Source organism: Culex quinquefasciatus, chromosome 2 (genome assembly GCF_015732765.1).
Source record: "Culex quinquefasciatus strain JHB chromosome 2, VPISU_Cqui_1.0_pri_paternal, whole genome shotgun sequence".
Taxonomy (NCBI): Eukaryota; Metazoa; Arthropoda; class Insecta; order Diptera; family Culicidae; genus Culex; species Culex quinquefasciatus.
In genome coordinates, this window is record NC_051862.1 from 140,617,265 (window position 1) to 140,638,048 (window position 20,784).

Consider the following 20,784-nt stretch of genomic DNA (forward strand, 5'->3'; position numbering starts at 1 on the left):
CGCGTAAAAAGCAAAATAAACCAAAATAAAGAGAGAACGAGCGAATTTGTTTCACAACAACCCCAAATTCAAGAGAGGGGCGTCGCGACGCCTGACGTTTCTTCTGGGACCGGGAACGCGTGCAACAAAAGTTCCGTTGGCACAGCCCTACCCTGCGAACCGGTTCGCTCGGGCAGCTGTCAATCGTGTCATGATGGCGACTTTGATGGTGTCCATCCAGTTCGTGCAACATCGTACAACTTTTCACCAGCCGTAGTTTTCCCGACTTTTTTTCGTTCGTTTCCTCGTTTTCCCGGCGTTTTTCTTCCGCTTTTCCAGCTCAGGTGAGTGTCACGAACCCGGGAAGGGTAAAATTACGGCGTTTGCTCGCTGTGGGAGCGTGATAATTGAAGGGGGAAATTTCACCACCTTTCGTGTCGCCCAGACACTTTCACCTACTTTTTTCTAAAGTGGCGACTGAATTATTTCGCAAGGTGGCGGAACGCCACGCCGTTGCGGGCAGGCAGAGTAGGGTATGGGCTTCAATTGTGCGGACAATGCAATTACACGAACTCTGTCTGATACAGCCAGCAAGCAGCCGTTGAGACTTATCTAATCTTGAGCGGTTGTCAGACATGGCAACGAACCTTGAAGGGTTTTTCGTGGGGCAATTTCCGGAACATCCTCTAAAATCTTTCGTTTTTATATTTCTATGGATTCAATATTCCCTGATATTTTTTTTTAAATTATATCTTTTTGTAATTAAAATAGCCATTACCTATTATTTCTAATTTATTATTTAAAAAAGACGATACTTAATCCACCATTCGCATTTTATAACATAAGATCTTCAGTTTATTTTAATTAACCTCAAGATACTAAGAATCTAAAAGCTTAGCCCAAAACTCCTGATAGAAACAGAATTAGAGAGCCTGGAGCTCTCAGGCTCTCTAGACAGAATGAGCCACCTTTTCGCGTTTGACAGTTTGCCAAACTCGCAAACTTGTTTGCGGCAAACTAGCAACCAAAACAAAATGTATGCAAGCTGACGTTTCTGCAATCAAATGTTGGCGAACAAACAGCGCAGACAAACTGTCAAAATGTGCAGGTTTGTTTGCGGAAGTCTAATACCTCCTTTAGTAAAATCACAAACAATGTATGTGAGAAAATGATCTGAAAAACTCAAAAAAATAACTTGTAACGAGATTCACTAAGTCCTTTTCAATGTTATGTACAGAGCGGATTCGTTAATTCGAATTCGCTAATTGGAACGACTCACATCTGAGCAGTTCTCTCAGATTTCGGTCATTCGATTTTTTTTTGTATTTTTTTAATCCGACTGAAACTTTTTTGGTGCCTTCGGTATGCCCAAAGAAGCCATTTTTCATCATTAGTTTGTCCATATAATTTTCCATAGAAATTTGGCAGCTGGCCATACAAAAACGATGTAAGAAAATTCAAAAAGCTGTATCTTTTGAAGGAATTTTTTGATCGATTTGGTGTCTTCGGCAAAGTTGTAGGTATGGATATGGAGTACACTGGAAAAAAATGATACACAGTAAAACATTTTTTGGTGATTTTTTATATAACTTTTTGTCTTTGAAACTTGATTTGCAAAAAAACACTATTTTTTTATATATGTTTTAGAGGACATCAATTGCAACTTTTCAGAAATTTCGAGGTTGTGCAAAAATCTTTGAGCGAGTTATGAATTTTTGAATCAATACTGATTTTTTCAAAAAAATCGAAAAATTGGTCGCAAAAATTTTTCAACTTCATTTTTCGATGTAAAATCAAATTTGCAATCAAAAAGTACTTTGCACCTCCGTGTACGCACCAGAGCAGGAAGTAAAGAAGTGCTCAGTGCTCTATCGTTTTTTCGGATTTTTTCGCCATAATTAATTGTGTTTACCCGCGAGTTTGCTGTTCCAGCATGCCAAAGGCCAAACATTCAATATTACGCCCTTTTAAAATGTTAGTCTTGGTTTAAAAATCTTGAAAACATTTTTTTTTTTGAAAAAAATTTCACAAATGCTTCATAGTTTAACATTGAAAATCGGACCATTAGTTGCTGAGATATCGACGTTAGAAAATGGTGTGTTGTTTCGGTGGGACAACATCAATTTTCCTGCTTTTTAAACCTTTGCATGGCAATATCTCAGCAACGAAGGATCGTATCAACAAAGTTTAAAAATTCAAAATATAGAAAATTTTCTCAGCTTTTCAAAAATATTTTTTTTAAAGGTGGGCAAACATGTGCACTAATTTAAAAAAAAATGAAATCTGCGACTATTTTCAAAAAAGTCACCTAAAAATGGATTTAACTTGAAAACGGTGCACTTTATCAAAATTTCATTAAAGTACTTTTTGATTGCAAATTTGATTTTGCATCGAAAAATGAAGTTGAAAAATTTTTGCGACCAATTTTTCGATTTTCTTAAAAAAATCTGTATTGATTCAAAAATTCATAACTCGCTCAAAGATTTTTTGCACAGCCTGGAAATTTTTGAAAAGTTGGCATTTGATGTCCTCTAGAACACACCAATAAATAAAAAAAATGAAAACAGTGTTTTTTGGCAAATCAAGTTTTAGTGACAAAAAGTTAAATAAAAAATCACCAATTTTTTTTACGTGTATCATTTTTTTCAGTGTTGTCCATATCCATACCTACAACTTTACCGAAGACACCAAATCGATCAAAAAATTCCTTCAAAAGATACAGATTTGTGAATTTTCATACATCATTTTTGTACGGCTAGCTGCCAAATTTGTATGAAAAATTATGTGGACAAACTAATGATGCAAAATGGCTTCTTTGGGCATACCGAAGGCACCAAAAAAGTTTCAGCCGGATTAAAAAATACAAAAATTAAAATTCAAAAATTTCGTAGATTTCGCTCATCTGTCAAAAACTAGCTAGCTTGTGTTGTTACGGCGGTAGATTCCAAAAAGGTAGCAGAGGTAGGCAAAAAGGTAGCAGAGAAATATTGCATTTTGTAATTTGAAAGGCAATCAACTATTCAAATTTGACTAAAATGGTGAATGGTGAAAGTAACGAAGGAGCATTGCCAACAAATTCACATTTTTTTGTGTTTCTACAAACAAGGCAAACTGTCAAAAAGTGCGAGTTTGTTTGTTTGTTTCTCATAGACTAATACATCCTTAAGAAAAAAAAAAAAATGAAAACGTTTTTTTTTTTTTTGTTCATGACTCGAACCAATCTTCGGATAATCAAAATTTCGGATAATCGAGTCTATACGGTATTGAAGATCCAGAATTGTCTCAGAAAACCGTAAATGAAAGGACAAATTTGTTGTTTTTTTCACAAAATGAAGTATTTTTTTGTCAAAAAAAATAAATTAAAAGAAATAATATTTAAAAAATCAGAAATTTATAAAATCTAAAATTCAAAAACTAAAACCTACAATTTCTAAATTTTAAAGTTCAAAATTACGATGTTGAAAAATAGAAAACAAAGAAATTTAAATATACAAAAACTCAATCGTTCGAAAATCTAAAAAAACATGAATTAAAAATAATTAAAAATTAAAAAATCTATGGATTTAAAACAAAACTAAGCGAAGTTCGTACAACTATTGTCAAACGAACGGGGTCACTTTTTAGTTTGACACCCCTTTTACAGGGAGTTCACGCACAATATCACACGTTTGTTTTGATAGTGTGCGTGAGCGCCATGTAAAAAGTGTCAGTTCGTTTCTTGCATAGAAAAAAGTGTTTCAAAATGCATTTTACACTAGTTAAGATTTGACAAAAACAAAAAAATTTGCGAAAAAAAACTTTTTGCGATTATAAACATCGAAAATTTTAAAAAAAATCTAGAAGTTTTTAATTCATGCTAAAAATAATTCCAAACACACATTGAAATTTTGAAGTTTTTTGAAAATTGTTTTGCCCCCATGATTTTTCGGGCAAATTTTGAAAGGTGGGAGACAAAAACTTTTTTGAGAGGTTTTGAATTTTAGGTTTTTAAAGTTTTTTTTTTAAAGGAGTAAAGAAGTTCAAAATTGTAAAATTTCAGAATTTCACAAATTCAATTCAATTCAATTTTTGTTTTTATTAGAATTTAGCAGTTCTGTTCCAGGATGTTACATTTGCAATTCAGAGATTTGGAGAACCTTTCAACTGAGATCAATTCATAAGCCTTTGCAGGGAGAGTACATATTTCTGCGTTTAGATTTTGCTAGCTGAGTGCTCTTTTAGGGAAAAATTTCACATTTTTTTTAAATTTATTTTAAAATTTTGAAAGCTAGAAATTTTTATTTTTTTTTAAATTGTTAGTTTTTAAATTTCTGAGTTTCAATTTTAGTTTTCTGATTTTAAATTTTTAAAATTTTAAAAATCCTGAATGCTGGAACAATATTTGAAAGGGCAGTACGACATTGCTCTTTCGACCTTACGCCGCAAATTTTTGATTTTTTTTACATTATGAAAAACTCCAACTTCAATGCAAACATCAATCTCACCCCGTCATTTCCCTTCCCCCTTCTTTCAGGGACCAACACCGCCCGGCCGGAATCTGCGCACAACCGTGCCCCGTTGATCCCCCTTGCGGGGTTGAACACCAACACCAGCAGGGCGCGCGCGCTCGCGGCGCTCCCTAAAACGCCGAACGCCAGCGGTTCCCGCAGCATCATGGCCAACGCCGGCGAAGGTTCCTCGTCGGGCAGTGGACGCCAGCAAAATCACCAGAGCTTCGAGCAGTTCATCTCGCAGTTCAACAACCGCACTTCCATCCAGCCTCAGCAGCAACAGGGCGGAGCAGGTTCATCGTCCCACGTGGAGTCGTCCAGCTTGAAGCCGACCGCGGCCGAGTTCGTACCACGGTGGCAGAACGAACCTGGCCAGCCGAGGGGTCAACCCCAAGAGAATGGAGGTGGTGGTGGCCGGGGTGGGAACGGTAACAACGGAGGAGTGCGCAGGCAGTACAACGAAGGAGGACCGCGGTGGAACAACGGAGGACGGAGGAATAACCGTGGTGGCGGCGGCGCTGACGATTATGGCAAGAACCGCCGCGGGCGGAACTTTAACGATTCCCGGGATGACCGAACGGATGATGGAGGTGGGTTCTACGAGCAGGATAGGCCGCAACGGCAGCAGCGAAACCACCACCAACAGCAGCAACATCAGCAGCAGCAGCAGCAGCAGAGTAACGGTGGTGGGAGATGGAAGGGAAACGCCGGAGGAGGAAGATTCCGGAATGGTGGTGGGGGAAGGGGCCCGAAGAATGAGAGGGAACAGGGTCCGATGGGGAATGGAGGTGAGGAGCACCAGAGACAGGTGGAACCTGTGTCGTCGGCGCCGGAACGAAAGGAACGTCGACCAAATGGTTATCAGCGGCAGCGTGCACGACAGGAAAAGCTGGAGGCCAACATCATCTCCAAGTGTTCGCAGCGCGAGAAGCTGATCCGTGAGCTGGACTCGTGCCGGGTCGAGTGTCTCGTGTGCTGCGAGCTCGTCCGTCCGACGCAGTCGGTTTGGTCCTGCCTCAACTGCTATCACATTCTTCACCTGAACTGCACCACCAAGTGGGCCAATTCTTCCCAGTCGGACGACGGTTGGCGCTGTCCGGCCTGCCAGAACGTGTCGAAGAAGATCCCGCGGGATTATTACTGCTTCTGTGGCAAGCAGAAGAACCCGCAGTACAACCGCAGTGACGTGGCCCACTCGTGCGGGGAACTGTGCGGCCGGGAAGATCTGTGCGAACATCCGTGCACGTTGCTTTGCCATCCGGGACCGTGTCCACCGTGTCAGGCGATGGTTCAACGTAGTTGTGGGTGTGGTCGTACGACGAAGCCACTGCAGTGCAGCCAAAAGGACGACATAGCGTGCGAAGCGATCTGCGCGAAACCGCTCAACTGCGGAATTCACACGTGCCAGCAAAAGTGCCACGTGGGTGACTGTGCGGAGTGTGGGGAAACGCTGGAACACGAGTGTCACTGTGGCAAGCAGAAGAAGCAGGTCACCTGCACGGTGTCCAATCTGGACAACACCCGGTTCTGCTGCGAGGCGGTTTGCGATGCCCAGCTCAGCTGTAACAACCACGCCTGTACCAAGGTATGTCACGCAGGTCCCTGCGGAGAATGCGTCCTCTCGCCAACCCTGGTCACGTCCTGTCCCTGCGGCAAACAGGCCATCGTCAAGGGCGAACGCAAAAGCTGTCTGGATCCGATTCCGATCTGCAAAGCCGTCTGCGGCAAACAGCTTCCTTGCGGAAGTCCCGGCGCTCATCACGTGTGCTCCGCCAAATGCCATCTGGATGAATGCCCACCCTGCAACAAGACCACGATGGTCAAGTGTCGCTGCGGCCACATGGACCAGCAAATCAAGTGCAAACAGCTGCAAACTCGAGCCGACGACGCTCGCTGCAAGAAACGCTGCACGCGGATGAGAAGCTGCGCCAAGCACAAATGTAACCAGGAATGCTGCATCGATTACGATCACATCTGCACCAAGACCTGCTCGCAAGCCCTCACCTGCGGCCGACATCGCTGCGACAAACCGTGCCACCGCGGCTCGTGCAGCACCTGCCACCGGGTTTCATTCGACGAACTAACCTGCGAGTGCGGTGCAGCCGTCATCTTCCCGCCGGTGCCTTGCGGAACGAGCAAACCTCCCTGCAACAAACCCTGCTCCCGCCAGCACCCCTGTTCCCACCCAGTCCTCCACAACTGTCACTCCGAACCCAACTGTCCGCCCTGTGTCGTCCTCACTACCCAGCACTGCTATGGCAAACACGAACAGCGCAAAACCATCCCCTGCTACCAAAGCTCCTTCAGCTGTGGACTCGCCTGCGCCAAACAACTTCCGTGTGGCCGCCACACGTGCATCAAACCGTGCCACGAAAACGGATGCCAATCGAACGCCGCCGAGCCGGAAGTGTGTCGCCAGAGTTGCACCAAAACGCGCACGACCTGCGCCCACCAGTGCAAGGCGCCGTGCCACGAGGGCGAGTGCCCGCCGGATCTGCCCTGCCGGGAGATGGTCGAGGTGACGTGCGAGTGTGGCAACCGGAAGCAGATGCGCACGTGTCACGACTTTAGCAAGGAGTACCGCCGCATCACGTCCGCCCAGCTGGCCTCGTCGATGCAGGAAATGCAACGCGGTGGATCCGTCGAGCTGAGCGACATCCTGGGCACAGGAAAGCCGAAGAGTAACAAGACGTGAGTAACTGATAACACAAATGCCGCGATATAACCGGAATGGCGTTGAATTACGTAGTTCATTTTAGTTTAGTTTATCGATAGGTACTAGAAACTCAATGATGGGTCACTCAAGACAGAAAAATCCGGAATTTGCAAAATCTGCATAAAGTCGGGATTTTATGATTTGTTGTCAAAAAGCCGGGGAAAGTTGAAAATTCTTGTTTAACAAACATTTCTTTACTCTTGAATAATTTTGTATTATTTTCCAATTTTTGAAAAAAGAAACAAACCATTTACTTTAACGACCCTTTTGTGGTCTCTATTGAAAGTTTCTGCTCGAACCTAGGAGTCCAAAGGCTTGAATATGGAGAGCACCCATACCTCTTTCTATTCCAAGGATCTTTCCACCCCAGGGTTCGAACTGACGACCTTTAGATTGCGAAAATTCAACCGCCACCAGCGACTCTACCGGAGCAGGTTTCGTTTGGTGTGTTGTTTGTATTTATAGCAGAGAGGTGACTCCCACGCCTGGAATGACTAAACGGCCCCACCCGATAGAAGGTTGGAGCAGATGGGAATCGAACCCATACTCATCCCCTTAAAAACTCGCGGACAGCGTAACCATTCGGCCAAGCCTGCTGTACGTTAGTTGTCACCTACACCCAGTTTTTTTTGTGCTTATTTTTCCATTGAGTTTATTTTTTAAAAGAATATTCCTTCGAAGCAAGTAAATTTGCAGATTTTTTAGCACAAGCTCAAGGCTCAAACGTATTGTTTAACTATGTTAATCGTTGATTTCTCATGACATGATTTGCTTACAAAAAAGGTAAACGTTTCACAGTTCTGAGTTCTGAGACCAGTGTTGCGATTTTGAGCACTCGTTCGCTCATGAGTGACCATTTTTCGCTCATTCCTGAGGAGGATCGCTACGCGAGCTGGCTCACGTTTGCTCCTGCTCATGTTTGCTCATACATTTTATGAGACGATATTTTTTTTATAAATTTTGTTTTAAAGCTTGTTTAGGAGTCAGAGTTTATATGCCAGATTTGGATTATCTTCGCTATCTGAAGAAATAATCCGATTTATAAAAATGAAGTTGATAAAAAGTAACACGGGGAAGTCAGCTATTTAATTAAGCCTGGTATGCTGATCGGAAGGAACGCAAAACTCCATATAAAAAAAAACGCCCAAGAAACGGTCAAGGAAAGGGTCACGAAAAGATTTTTCTTAAGCGGTACGCAGCTGAAAAGTAACAGAAACGGAAAGATTGCGTTTTACGTTTCTTCGCGCGGTGCTTATTTGCAATATGTTTTGATGAAACAAAATCAAAGAATTGCCATTTTCTTTTTTGAATGCGACTGATAACTACAAACGTTTAAATAATTTTGTAATGGATATAATAATATTTAAAATTCTCAAAATGCAGAATATTGAAATTTAACGGACAGATTTAGTTTTTTGGTCGAAATGGAGTAAAAAAAGAAGTTGTCTTTATAGATGTCGGCCATCGTGTCACCAACTATTTATTGCTAGTACCCACCAGTACTCTACATTACGAGTCCCCTGCGCTGTCCGATTGATCCACACTTGCGGGACCAAAATGCAGTAAATCAGAGTGAAATTAAACTTGACAATAATCATACAAATGTCTATGTTCTTACTGAAAATACAATAATAATCTGAAATTTTGAAATCCAACCTAACAACAAATTCAAAAATATGAAAAATCAAACATTTCATAAATTTCAAATAACTTTTTTTTTAAATAATAAAGAAAATTTCAACAAAAATATGAAATTTGGAATGAATAATAATAATTTTAATTTTTAAGGTTTTATAAATTCAATAGCTCAAAAATGTTAAAACTCGGAACGAATGTTCATGTCGAAATTTCAAAAGTTTTAAAAATCGGAAACAGAAATTCGTAATTACAAATTTAAGAAAACCTCGAAATTATAACAATCAAAAACTGTTTTTCTTCCAAAATTAAAAAAATCTAGAATGAAAAATTTAAGAATTTAGGAAAAAAATAAACATTTGTACCCAATTTGTACCAGCCTTATTTATTAATTTCCAAATTTCCGTATTTCCAAATTAACTAATTTCCTTAACTTCCTAACTTCCTAAACTCTTAATTTCCTAGTTTCCTAATTTCCTGATTTCCTAACTTCCTAATTTCCTTACGTCCTTATTTCCTAACTTCCTAACTTCTTAACTTCCTAATTTCCTAGTCTCATGATATCCTAATTACCCAATTTTCTTACTTCCTAACTTCCTCACTTCCTAATATCCTAATTTCCTTATTTAATTTCCTAACTTCCTTACTTCCTAATTTCCTAGTTTCCTAATTTCAAAATTTTCTTATTTCCTAATTTCTTAATTTCCTTGTTTCCTTATTTCATAATTTCCTTATTTCCTAATTTTCTTTATTTTACTAATTTGCTAATATCGTAATTTCCAAATTTCATAATTCCCTGATTTCCTATTTTTTTAATTTCCTTATTTCATAATTAGGGGAATGTGGGGTAATTTGGACACCCTAAGGAAATTGCTCTGTCACGGGCTGTATGGATATTTTAAAGGAATGTGGATGACACCAGAGGATAATAGAGACCATATTTGATGGAAAAATGTCATTTATTTCGATAAATTTTGATGAAAAACCCATTTTTATCGCAAAAATTAAAAGGTGTCCAAATTACCCCCACATTCTTGTGTGGGGGTCATATGAACACCCCTATGGGGTAATTAGGACATGCCTTGTGTGGTAATATGAACACCTTTTAAGGGGTAATTTGGACACATGTTGATTTTTTGAGCATGTTTTTTATCCTTCAACCTGGTTTTGTAATTGCTTTATACTTTAAAGTGTTGTTTTGCTCACAATATTTCATCAAATGTTTGAATAATGATTTTGTGATAGAACTATAATTCAAGATTCAGATAACAAATAGTTCAGTGTAGTATACATAATCAAATCATTAATACTGAAATGATTTAAACATTGATTCCGGATTAGGCACAAGTATAGTTTTTAGTGATTAAGGTATCGTTTATGTTTATATAAATCAATCTTTATATAGAATTTATTAGCCTGAAAATATCATTTTTTTTAAATTTTACATTCTGTAGCCCTTCAAATTTAAATATTATTGTAAACCGGCATAGAAATTAGAAATGTCAAAGAAATTAATAAAAAGCAATTAACATTAGAGTCTTGTTGAACGCCAAATGTACAGTAATCAGATTTTTATCAATTCGAATATTGGAATAAATTTATCTAAATTAAAAAATAGGGGTTTTGTGAAAGTTCTCATTGCTCACATTCCTTTTTGATTGTTTTGAGATATTAAATCCCTCTAAATTTATCTAAATCGCTTTAAAAACTCATCCAACCATGAAAGTTACTTTTTTGTTGCCTGACAGTCAGACTTTCAGGTATGTCCAAATTACCCCACAAGCCATGTCATAGCCATAGCATATTCTATCATAAATTGCAATTTTTGATGATAAAAATGGATAAAATGCACAATTTTTATACGTACATATCTCAGGCATCATCGTCCAAGCAATCCCCTTAAACATAAAATGTCCACTTTTTTGCCATATAACCCCTGCAAAACCTTATTTCCTAACCTTCAAATATTAGAATTTAAGGCAGTTCCAACCGGCCTTTTGAAACTTTTACATATTGCACGTAAATTACTTAACCTATTCCAACTTTTTTGGTTTGTCCATACTCCAAGGCCATTACTAATACTAAGCCTTATCACTTAAATTGCCGTTTTCATTTTATATCCGAAGAAAACGTGATTTTTTACCCCAAACTCCCCTACATATATTTTTTTTATTTTAGTTTTTCTAGTTTTAGAATTTAAGACTTATATTTTTTTGTTTGTTTTAAAGAAATTTTCAATTATTGATTTCTTAATTCTGTTCATAATTCACAGAAAAAAAAAATTATGGTAATATTCATCAGGAAATAGTGACAGATTTTGTGGCAAAATATATGATAAATTTTACCCCAGAAAATGATGAATTTTCACCAGTTTTTGATGAATATTCATCAGGTTCACATTTTTACACATTTTTTTATGTAATATTACTCAAAAAAAGAGGTAATATTCAACCTACCAAATTTTCAACATTCCAAAATTCAACTTTTTTTCTGTGTTGTTGTTAAAAGTTTTTGAATAAACATTTAATAATCTATTTAATTTTAACTTTTGAATATTTTTAATCTTTTTATTTTTTTCCTCGAAACAACCTGAAGCGCGCACACCGTCAATCGCGCTCATACCGAACTGTCAACTTTACTTGGGGGGTCACGAAAAGAACACGCAACATTTCTTGACCGCGTTCCTTCCGATCAGCATACCGTACTTTAAGCTGAAAAGTATCTTTAACAAACACAAAAAACTTTTCTTGGTAATTTTGTTTTTTATTATTTTTTGCCTTCCTCACCTCAATGAGGAAAGGCTATAAAATCACTCGAAAAATGAACTTCTTTATTTGACCTCATAGACCCACTTTAACGTATACCTATCGACTCAGAATCAAATTCTGAACAAATGTCTGTGCGTGTGTTTGGATGTGTGTCCGTGCACCGAAAAATATGCACACGATTATCTCCGGACTGGCTGAACCGATTTGATCTCATTCGATACATTTTGTTCACTGGTAATTCTTTGGGTAAAAAAATGCCTAATGTTTGTGGTTCTGAAAAAGCAAAACATAGCATAGCAATGGAGTCTACCCGTAAGTTGCTATTCCGTTATTGACCAGGGCCTCCATGCTCCAAATTGCTCCATGGACCACAGATGAAAAGAAGGAGCCAATCATTTCGCAATTTTCAAATGCCCCTATCATACTGATCAATCACGGCGCCGGCCACGACCAGTGATAAGATCACGGGGAATGTTTGTCCAATACTTGAGTGATGAAGACCGCTGAATCGGCTGCGTCTTCGACAAAGTAGGGGAAATATACCCATTTTAAGCCTAATAAGCGGTCGTGTTTGAATGATGCTGGATAATCTGGAGTGTTCCTTGAATTTTACTAAAACCAAGTACACCAATAAGTAGAACGACAAACGAGAATGTTGGAATATATTGTTACGTTCAACGAATTTGAAAGACAACAGGACACCGCTTAAACGTTTGTGAAGAAATTGAAACAATAACTGAAACGAACCAATCCGGCGGCGTGCCTTCCGATCAACGATGATAAAAGAAGGACTGAAAAATGAAAAATAATACATGATGCAGAGTAATCGCGAGGGCCCGCTACTCGCAATCGAATCTGACCAGTGATACAAAGAAAAAGGGAGATATGGAAATGCAAAAACGAGTCTGGGCGTCCCGTAGCCAGCGCACTAATGATGTCATTGTTCAATTACAATGACAGGGTGGCCAATAGATTTCGATTTTCAATTTCCCGGTTTTTTCCCGGTTTTCTCCCGATACCAGAAGAAATTTTCCGGAATATTTTTAAACCAAATTTCAATGTTTTTCAGGCTAACGTTATTATTAACATACTTTTTTAACGCATAAATTTGTTTCAAAGTTTGAATTTCTAAAGAATTCCTTTCAAATATCTTGAGAACAAAGAAAGTAAGTTGTAAACGAAGCCGTTTTTATCTGTTTCCAATCCAAACCTCTAATTTCCTTAATGATTGGGATTTTTCATCATCATGTTCTATAGATTTTACAAACTCAAAATAAAAAAAAATTGTTTTTATTTTTTAGAATAACATGAATTATTATTAGAAAGCAGAAAATGGAATTCACAAGAAAAGATTTGCAAAAATACATTGATATCAACATTTATATAAATGCTCATAAATTTTCTTTGAAAAAAGTTTTTGTGAATTCAAGAAGATAGATTCTTCCTAGAATTATCAATTCTTGTTAATTAATTATTATTTTTTGGCTTATATTATGTGAGTACTTTTTTTTAAGTCTTTTCGCTTCATTAGTCCAAACAAAAATGTATGCACTTTGGCAGCAGTGCAGGAAAAGTGCTATACAAATGTAAAAAAATCAATACCTTGAGATTTTTTTTTATCGATTTATTATCTTTGGTAAATTCATACATACATTGATGGGAAAAAAATAAAATTTGGAATTTTTCGAAAATAATTTTTACTGAAAAAAAAGTTCTATAAAACCTAAAACACAAAATGTTAAAAATCGTAAAAAAATGACCTTTCTGCGATTTTTTCAACAACACATAAGGCTGATACAAATTTTATTTAAAGTTTTTGTACCCCCCTTGAAAGTTGAAGTTGAAAATATTTTTTTCAAAAAACATCAAAATGGAAATTTGAGTGCATTCAGCTGAAATCTGTTTAAAGTGCATTCTTTTGCGTTTAGAATCATTTTTAAGCATGTTTGGGTTGATTTAATACCCTAGTAACATTTTAGGTTTTAAGTAGGCCATAAAAGCCTATTTAGGTCGTATGAGGGTTGTCAGAACCATGATAAAACCAGTAAGTTTAAAAATGTTACTAGGGTAGTCTCTTGATTTTTTGAAAATGGTCGATCTTTAGTATCTTAAAAAGTTTTTTTTTCTTTGACATTTTTGTTTTCCTCAAATCTTACATTTTTTGAAGACTAATGATTGCCAAATAACTGAACTAGTGTAAAATGCATTTTAAAAACTTTTTGTATTCAAATGTTGAGACTATTGCTTTTTTTATATTTTTTATTTATTTTTTTGCATGGATGTGAAAATTTTCAATTGATGCCGTCGTTAAAAATGTGTTTCAATGCTAAATTAAATATTGTTGAATTTTTTTTTTACTTGTACTGGATAGGCCAAACAACGTCGTTTCTTTAAAACAGTTTTCTTAGTAAAGCTTCAAAATAAAATGTATTTCTTTATTTCTTTTAAACTATCTATTTAAAATGTCAATAAATTCAGAGATATTCCTTTTGTAAACCAAATTTTCATTGACTTTTTCATTTCTACATACATATCCCATATTATTTTTTTTAAATGTAAATTTCTGATGACGGACGAATTGTTTTTAAAACAGAGATTTTTTAAACTGCTCAAAATATACATTCAAAAGATTTTCAAGAACTGTTTTGTTTTTAGATTTAAACATTCTATTTAATAGTACTTTTCAGAAGTTGTAGCTGTTTTCAATAAAGAATAATTCTATTTTATCTCTAAAAAAAGAATGGTTGAGAAAATTCTTAACTGCTTTAATTTTTGAACATTTTTGATCCATGCTTTTGTTGCTGAGATACAGGCCACGAAAAATATTTAAAAGAGTGTATTTTGTGTGACTTTTTGAAAGAAAAATCTTGATCTTTAAATTTAAGAAAATCTTGATTTGAATTTTATGCAAAACTAATATTTTAGCAAAGAAAGGTCGAATTGAGAATATCCAAATTTTAAAACATAAGCTCCTTGTAGATAAAAGGAAAACGCTAGTGGTTGGTACCAGCAATGGTTGCCGACAGCTATAAAGTCAACTTCGTTCAAACATAAGATATTTTTACTAACATTTCGAATGTTTTGAATACCTATATGGTAGTTGGCACAATTTGAAAATTTGAAACAAATATTCGTAGAAAAAAAAACAACAAACTCAAAAACGGAGCACTTTACTTCAAATTCTTAAAATTGCTTAACAAATGCAAATTATAGGTTTATCATTTAAATATTTTTTAATTCACCCGTAACTCACTGCACCCTAAATATGGTTGTTAGTTTGTTGCTTCAAATCAATTTGATATTTTTTGTCTGTTAAATATTTAGTTTGGGACATATGTCCGCCATTACGGGGTTGTCTTCCGGACCACCTGAAACCGCTCGTGGTACTCCCAGGGTAACATGTACATGTAAAAATATCATAGGATACAAAAGAAAAATCATCCATAACCAAGAAGCATTCTATACACAATCTATTACACAAATTCAAACATAGTTTTCGCGAAGTCTTCATTTAGAATAACAGGAATAATATTCTATTTGAGAAAAGAACATATTGAGTACATTAAAGAGGCTTTTGTCAATTTTTATATAAACTAAAAATATTTTCCCGGTTTCTCAGTCGAATTCCCGAGTTTTTCCCGGTTTTCTCCCGGTTGATAAAAATCCCGGTTTTTTCCCGAGGTGGCCACCCTGCAATGACCAATCACCCCATGCACACAAAAGAGACGAAAATAAACACGACAAAACAGGACTGCGCGTCCCCACAGGAACCCCACTAATGCACACAAATCATGATAAAAATGCGACACAAAATAATTATTTTATGACCTGTTTGTCATTCTGGGAAAGCCAAGAAAAATTCGGAACTTTGAAAATGGGATTTGAGGCCGCGTTGATAAAGCGACCCAGACACTGAGTGATACCAGATTATCGTCTTTTTGGCCTAAAAGGCCTTATTTGAGTAAAAAATGCACTTTAAGTTTTTGAAAAAAAATATAGAGTAGAAAATGCACTTTTTAATTTGAACTTCCTTTTGCCCTGAAAGTTTTTATTTCGAGCGACCAAGTGGCGCGTCAGGGAAACAGTTGTTGGGCGAAATTGGGTTTAAGGAAAATGGGGACATTTCAGCTAGCCAGAAGATTTTTTTTATGGATGATCTTAATACTTAGATCTTCCATTCAAAAAAAAAAAAAAAGAAAAGGACGAGACGAGACTTAAGGTAACATATGAATAAGAACTGTTTTTATGTGCACTCTCTGATTACTGAAATTTACCAAATAAAAAAAATGTCTCAAAATTTAAATTCCTCTTAATTAAAAGAAATCAGTAAAAATAAATGCAACACCCTGCAATACTCATCTTTATCCCACCCGTTTCCATTCCAGCCTGGAATGCAACGACGAGTGCCGCACGCTGGAGCGCAACCGCCGGCTCGCCATCGGACTGCAGATCCGCAACCCGGACCTGTCGTCCAAGCTGCAGCCCAACTACTCCGAGTTCCTGCGGACGTACGCCAAAAAGGACCCGGCCCTGATCAAGATGATCCACGACCGGCTGAGCGAGCTGGTTAAGCTGGCCAAGGAAAGCAAACACCAAAAGTCGCGCTCCTTCTCCTTCCCGGTGATGAACCGCGAGAAGCGCCACGTGGTGCACGAAATGTGCGGCATGTTCGGCATCGAGTCCGTCGCGTACGACGCGGAACCGAACCGGAACGTGGTGGCCACCGCCGATCGATTCAAGGTTTGTAGTTTTTTTTTTACGTGACAGACCATAGAAATTGTTTCAACACTTTCTTTCTATTTTGTAACAGTCGTGGCTGCCGAGCATGAGCCTGCTGGAGGTCATCCAACGGGAAAACGGCCAGCGGCGGGTGATTGTGCCCAACCTGAACGCCTGGGGCAGAACGGCCAACAGCAGCAGCAGCGCGGCCAAATGACAGCTTTCCGGTGTTTTCCTCTACCTTCTACTTTGTGTTTTCCAGTTTATTTCACTACTTTCGTTTTTCTTCAACTTTTCTTTATTTTTTCCATTACATTATTGAGTTTTCGGTAACTAGCACGTGGTGTTTTCAGTTTAATTTCCAATCTTTGTAACAAAACAAAATTTTCCGGGGCGAATTATACGTCGACCTACTAAAAGTTTATTCCGGGTCAAAACACCAACGCTAGAGTGGCATTTGTTTATTGTGGAGCGCAAAAAAAGAAATTCCCTAATGTTTTGTACGGTAGGAAAAGCCGTGAAGACAAAAGAATGGGTCCGTAAATCAAAAGTGGCCCAAATTTGGCATGAGAATGTTTTCGCCAAAATAATATTTTTTTGTCTCCATTCCATCATTCTTTGATTGAATTAACCCATAGTGATCAACACATGTCACAAAGTTATTCGCATTAACGGTATGTCCACGCCTCCTTCTCATCTTAATGATGTCTTAAAATTTGTCGATGGTAAGGTAATGTACGCACCTGGTAGGGAACCAGTCTAGGAATATCTTAAATGGACAGCAGCGGCTGTAAAATCAAGCCAGAGAGGGCGGGGAAAAGCACCACGTAATCGCTCCCTCTCCTTTGTTCTACTGTTCGTAAAGCTGTTTCTTAACCTCTTTGGTTTGGAGCTACGTATTGGCCCTAAGTCGTATTTTTATCGATAGTAGATTGAGATCATTCGATCGCAATTTCCATTTAATTTAAAATTCAAATAATAGAAAATCAAAAAAAAAAATAAAACTTATGAATCCAACATTAGATCCAAAATCTTAACCCAATATACAACATTTTTTTAAATAAGTTATTCATATAACATTCATAATCGAAAATTCAAAATTAACAATCTTAAACTACAAAATTAAAATATTAGAAAAAAAATAACTTAATCCACCTATGTGGTTGATGCCTTCCTTACTATTTACCAAAAATTAGTAATATGATGCGTTTGGACACAAATTTCATCATTTTTTTTTGAACCGGAATAAAAAATCAATAAATATCACTTAAGTCAGCGATTCTCATCCTTTTCTTGGCCAGGTAACCCTTTTCGTTTTACTAAAGCTGCTGGTACCCCTTAGTATTCATACATGAATTTTTTCGTCTTAATTTTTTTTTTAAATTGAATATGTCTTTATTGAACTTCCTTACAATTATTACATTTCATTTACATTCTAAGTGATATGGCTAAATCGACGACACGACAAGACACTCGCTGCAAAAATCTTAGTCAAAAGTGGTTCCACCGTGAATCCCGTGAAATGACCGTGAATGGTCAAAGTCACGGTAAATTGAGAGACCCCTTGGTTTTTCCGCAAAATCAACTTTTTTCGCAACACTGCTTGGCTTTGCAGGTAGCGCTTCGGCATTCTTTAGCTTCTTCAAATCTACCGATCCTGCTAGTGAGGCATTTGTTGCACTTTTTAGCACATTTTTTTGGTGTGTGAGGGACGCACGTCTGACTCGCTTCTCTGCTAATCTCAGCCTGATTTTCGTCTTAAGAATTTTAATAACAAGCTAAATTTCATAATTATTTGTAAGAAATTTTAAATTAGAAAAAAAATCGGTAAATTTTGGGATCGGCCCGTGGCTTAATGGCTACGGCTCTCGCCTCATAAGCGGAAGGTTCCGGGTTCGATTCCCGACCGGTCTCCTTGAAATTATTCGACTATAATTGAACTTTGAATATGAACAAAAAACGCATGGAATCAGGTGGGATTCGAACTCACACCTTTGGATTGGTAATCAGATGCTCTAGCCAACCGAGGGGTTGACACCCCTTGAGTGAATTAATCCGTAGTGGTGAAATAATGTCACAAGGTCATTTACTAAATAATACAATAATCCCTCTCCCAACGATTCCCCTACACACACCACACACCATATTCTATAAATAACTCGAAGTGGTTGGTACGGTATGTCCCCACTTCTTCTTCTTCCCCTGATGATTCCATGAAATGTGAATTCCGTTCATAGAATCTGTCTCTTGCGGTTAATGCAACGCAGTTGGTTGGCCGCTTTAGTGAGTGTAATCTAACCATAAGTTCTTCCCGGATGCTTTCTTCGGACTGGCTGCGCTTGTGTTCGATTAGATTAGATTAGAAAAAAAAAATCGGTCAATTTTGTTTCAATCAGACATGCATTGGCACTGCGCGCAGATTGCACGCGTGCTATTTTAGCGAATAGCACTGCGCTATCAATCATAGCACTCGCCCTTGCACTCTAGCGAAACTGGTAACTAGGACGCATTTTTCTTTTGTTTGTCTGGATTTGGTTGTCATCGACCACTGAAAAGTCGTGCACATAATTTCATCAATTTTTATCAGAGAGTTTAGTGCAGTGCTTGCGTTGAAGACTTGGAAGTGAAAGGTCCATGGTTCTATTCTCTACAAGGTAAACTTATTTTATTTTGGTGTAATAAAAGCGCCATTTTTTTTCTTTTAGATTATCGCGAAAAGTCTTTAAATTTTGCATGAGAATCTAAAATTTTTACTAGATTTTCAGTACTTGAGCGAATGGGTCAACGCTTGTAGCCGTTAGGGGCACAAACAGTATCCCAGTTCATTAAAATGCCCCAAATTAACCAGCAAGACTAGTGCCAACCTATTTTTTAAAAAAAGTTTATGGGAGTGCTATGAGGGAGTGCTAATAAATAGCACTAGCACTGTGCAATGCGCAGTGTGCGTAGAACTTGAGGTAAGTGCTAATTTGAAGTGTCAGTGCAGAGCGTGCCAATGCATGTCTGGTTTCAATGCTCTGTCACCGTAAACTAAGGTGACATTGTATAAATTTAAATTAAAAATGGTTGAACCGGTATTTTTTTTTTGTTTTTTTTAAGAGACGATTTGAAAATCCACAATTACTTTCCCAAGTAACATTTATTTCTAGGAGTTCTACAAGAGCTCTTCAAGATAGCTACAGCATAGCAGTTTGGACCGCGGTAGGATAAAACTCTCTTCAAGTACTCTTCCAAACTCCTGAAGAAGTTTTGAAGAGAATTTTATCCTACCGCGGTCCAAACTGCTATGCTGTAGCTATCTTGAAGAGCTCTTGTAGAACTCTTGGAAAACAATGTTACTTGGGTTTGTTTGAAGTTTACGAGATAAAATAAAAGATACAACATTTTGCATGAAAATTCCATTTTTAATTTCCATTAAACCAATTTAATAAGATATTTCATCTACTGAAAATTCGCAATAAATTTCAAGGTTTCTACCCATTTTGAAATATTTTTTAATTGTCAAAAATACATACTCAAAGATCCCTTTTTTGATTTTTAATTTAAAATTGCCATCAAAAAGTGAAAGGAAATTTTTATGATTTGCACCGTTTTCAAGTTACATATAATTGTTTAAAGAAAAAGTCGAACCTTTTTCACCCTAAAAAAAGGTTAGTTGTGAAATTTCTCCTCTTTTTTTCAACATTTTTTGATCCGTTCTTTCATTGCAGAAACATTAAACAAGATTTGCAACGGCCTTAGGCCGATGCAAATTTTCTTCAAAGTTTTTTAACATTTCAATGAAAAAACCATTGGAAAATGCTGTATACGCCCGTGCAGTTGATAACTGGAATTTTTTTTGAAAAGGTCCAATAAACCAAATTTTCAGTTTTTGCTTTTTGGGTGTTTTTGAAACCGAGTCAGGGGTATTAAAAAACACCTAAAAAGCAAAAACTGAAAATTTCGTTATTGGACCTTTTCAAAAAAAAACTCCAGATATGCAAACATTAGTTTTCAAAAAAGTTAAGATTGGACGAAAACAAAACTTTCGTAAAAAAACTTTATGTGTTTTTGAAAGTTCAACAAAGACCAAAAAATTTCTGAACTGTCCCAAACATGCTAAAAATGATTCTAAACGCAAGGGAAAGCTTTTTATATTAATTTCACTTGATTGCACTTAAATTTTCGTTGGAAATTTTAACATATTTTAAAAAAATGTTTTGGACTTATAAGAATTCTTTCATTTAAAAAAAATATTTTAAAATATCTGTATTAAATTTGCATAGTTTAATTTGTTTTTGTGTTTTAAATTTTTGACATTCTTTAAATTTTGAATATTTGATTTTGTAATTTTAAATAATTTATACATTCAATATTTAAAATGAGAGCGGCCGTGGCTGACTGGTTACGGTGTTCGCTTTGAAAGCGAATGGTCCTGGGTTCGATTCCCATCTGCTCCCAATGAGAAAGTATAGGACATATAAATCTTGAAACTCTG

At 37.1% G+C, this 20,784-nt stretch overlaps 1 protein-coding gene across 1 annotated transcript; it reads left to right on the plus strand.

Moving 5' to 3' along the window:
- Positions 1-166: 166 nt before the first annotated feature.
- LOC6031773 (protein shuttle craft) lies at positions 167-16,755 on the plus strand. The gene is made up of 4 exons (XM_001842432.2): positions 167-323; positions 4,493-7,160; positions 15,974-16,328; positions 16,399-16,755. Exons 2-4 carry the CDS (start codon positions 4,633-4,635, stop codon positions 16,522-16,524), a joined length of 3,009 nt encoding a protein of 1,002 aa, XP_001842484.2. The 5' UTR covers positions 167-323; positions 4,493-4,632; the 3' UTR covers positions 16,525-16,755.
- The last annotated feature ends 4,029 nt before the right edge of the window (positions 16,756-20,784 follow it).

Bases quoted from the DNA above. Each gene is read 5' to 3' on its own strand.
- LOC6031773 (XM_001842432.2), top strand. From the start codon at position 4,633: ATGGCCAACGCCGGCGAAGGTTCCTCGTCGGGCAGTGGACGCCAGCAA. The intron at 7,161-15,973 runs GTGAGTAACTGA...TTTCCATTCCAG, and splicing joins AAGCCGAAGAGTAACAAGAC to CCTGGAATGCAACGACGAGT. The intron at 16,329-16,398 runs GTTTGTAGTTTT...ATTTTGTAACAG, and splicing joins CCACCGCCGATCGATTCAAG to TCGTGGCTGCCGAGCATGAG.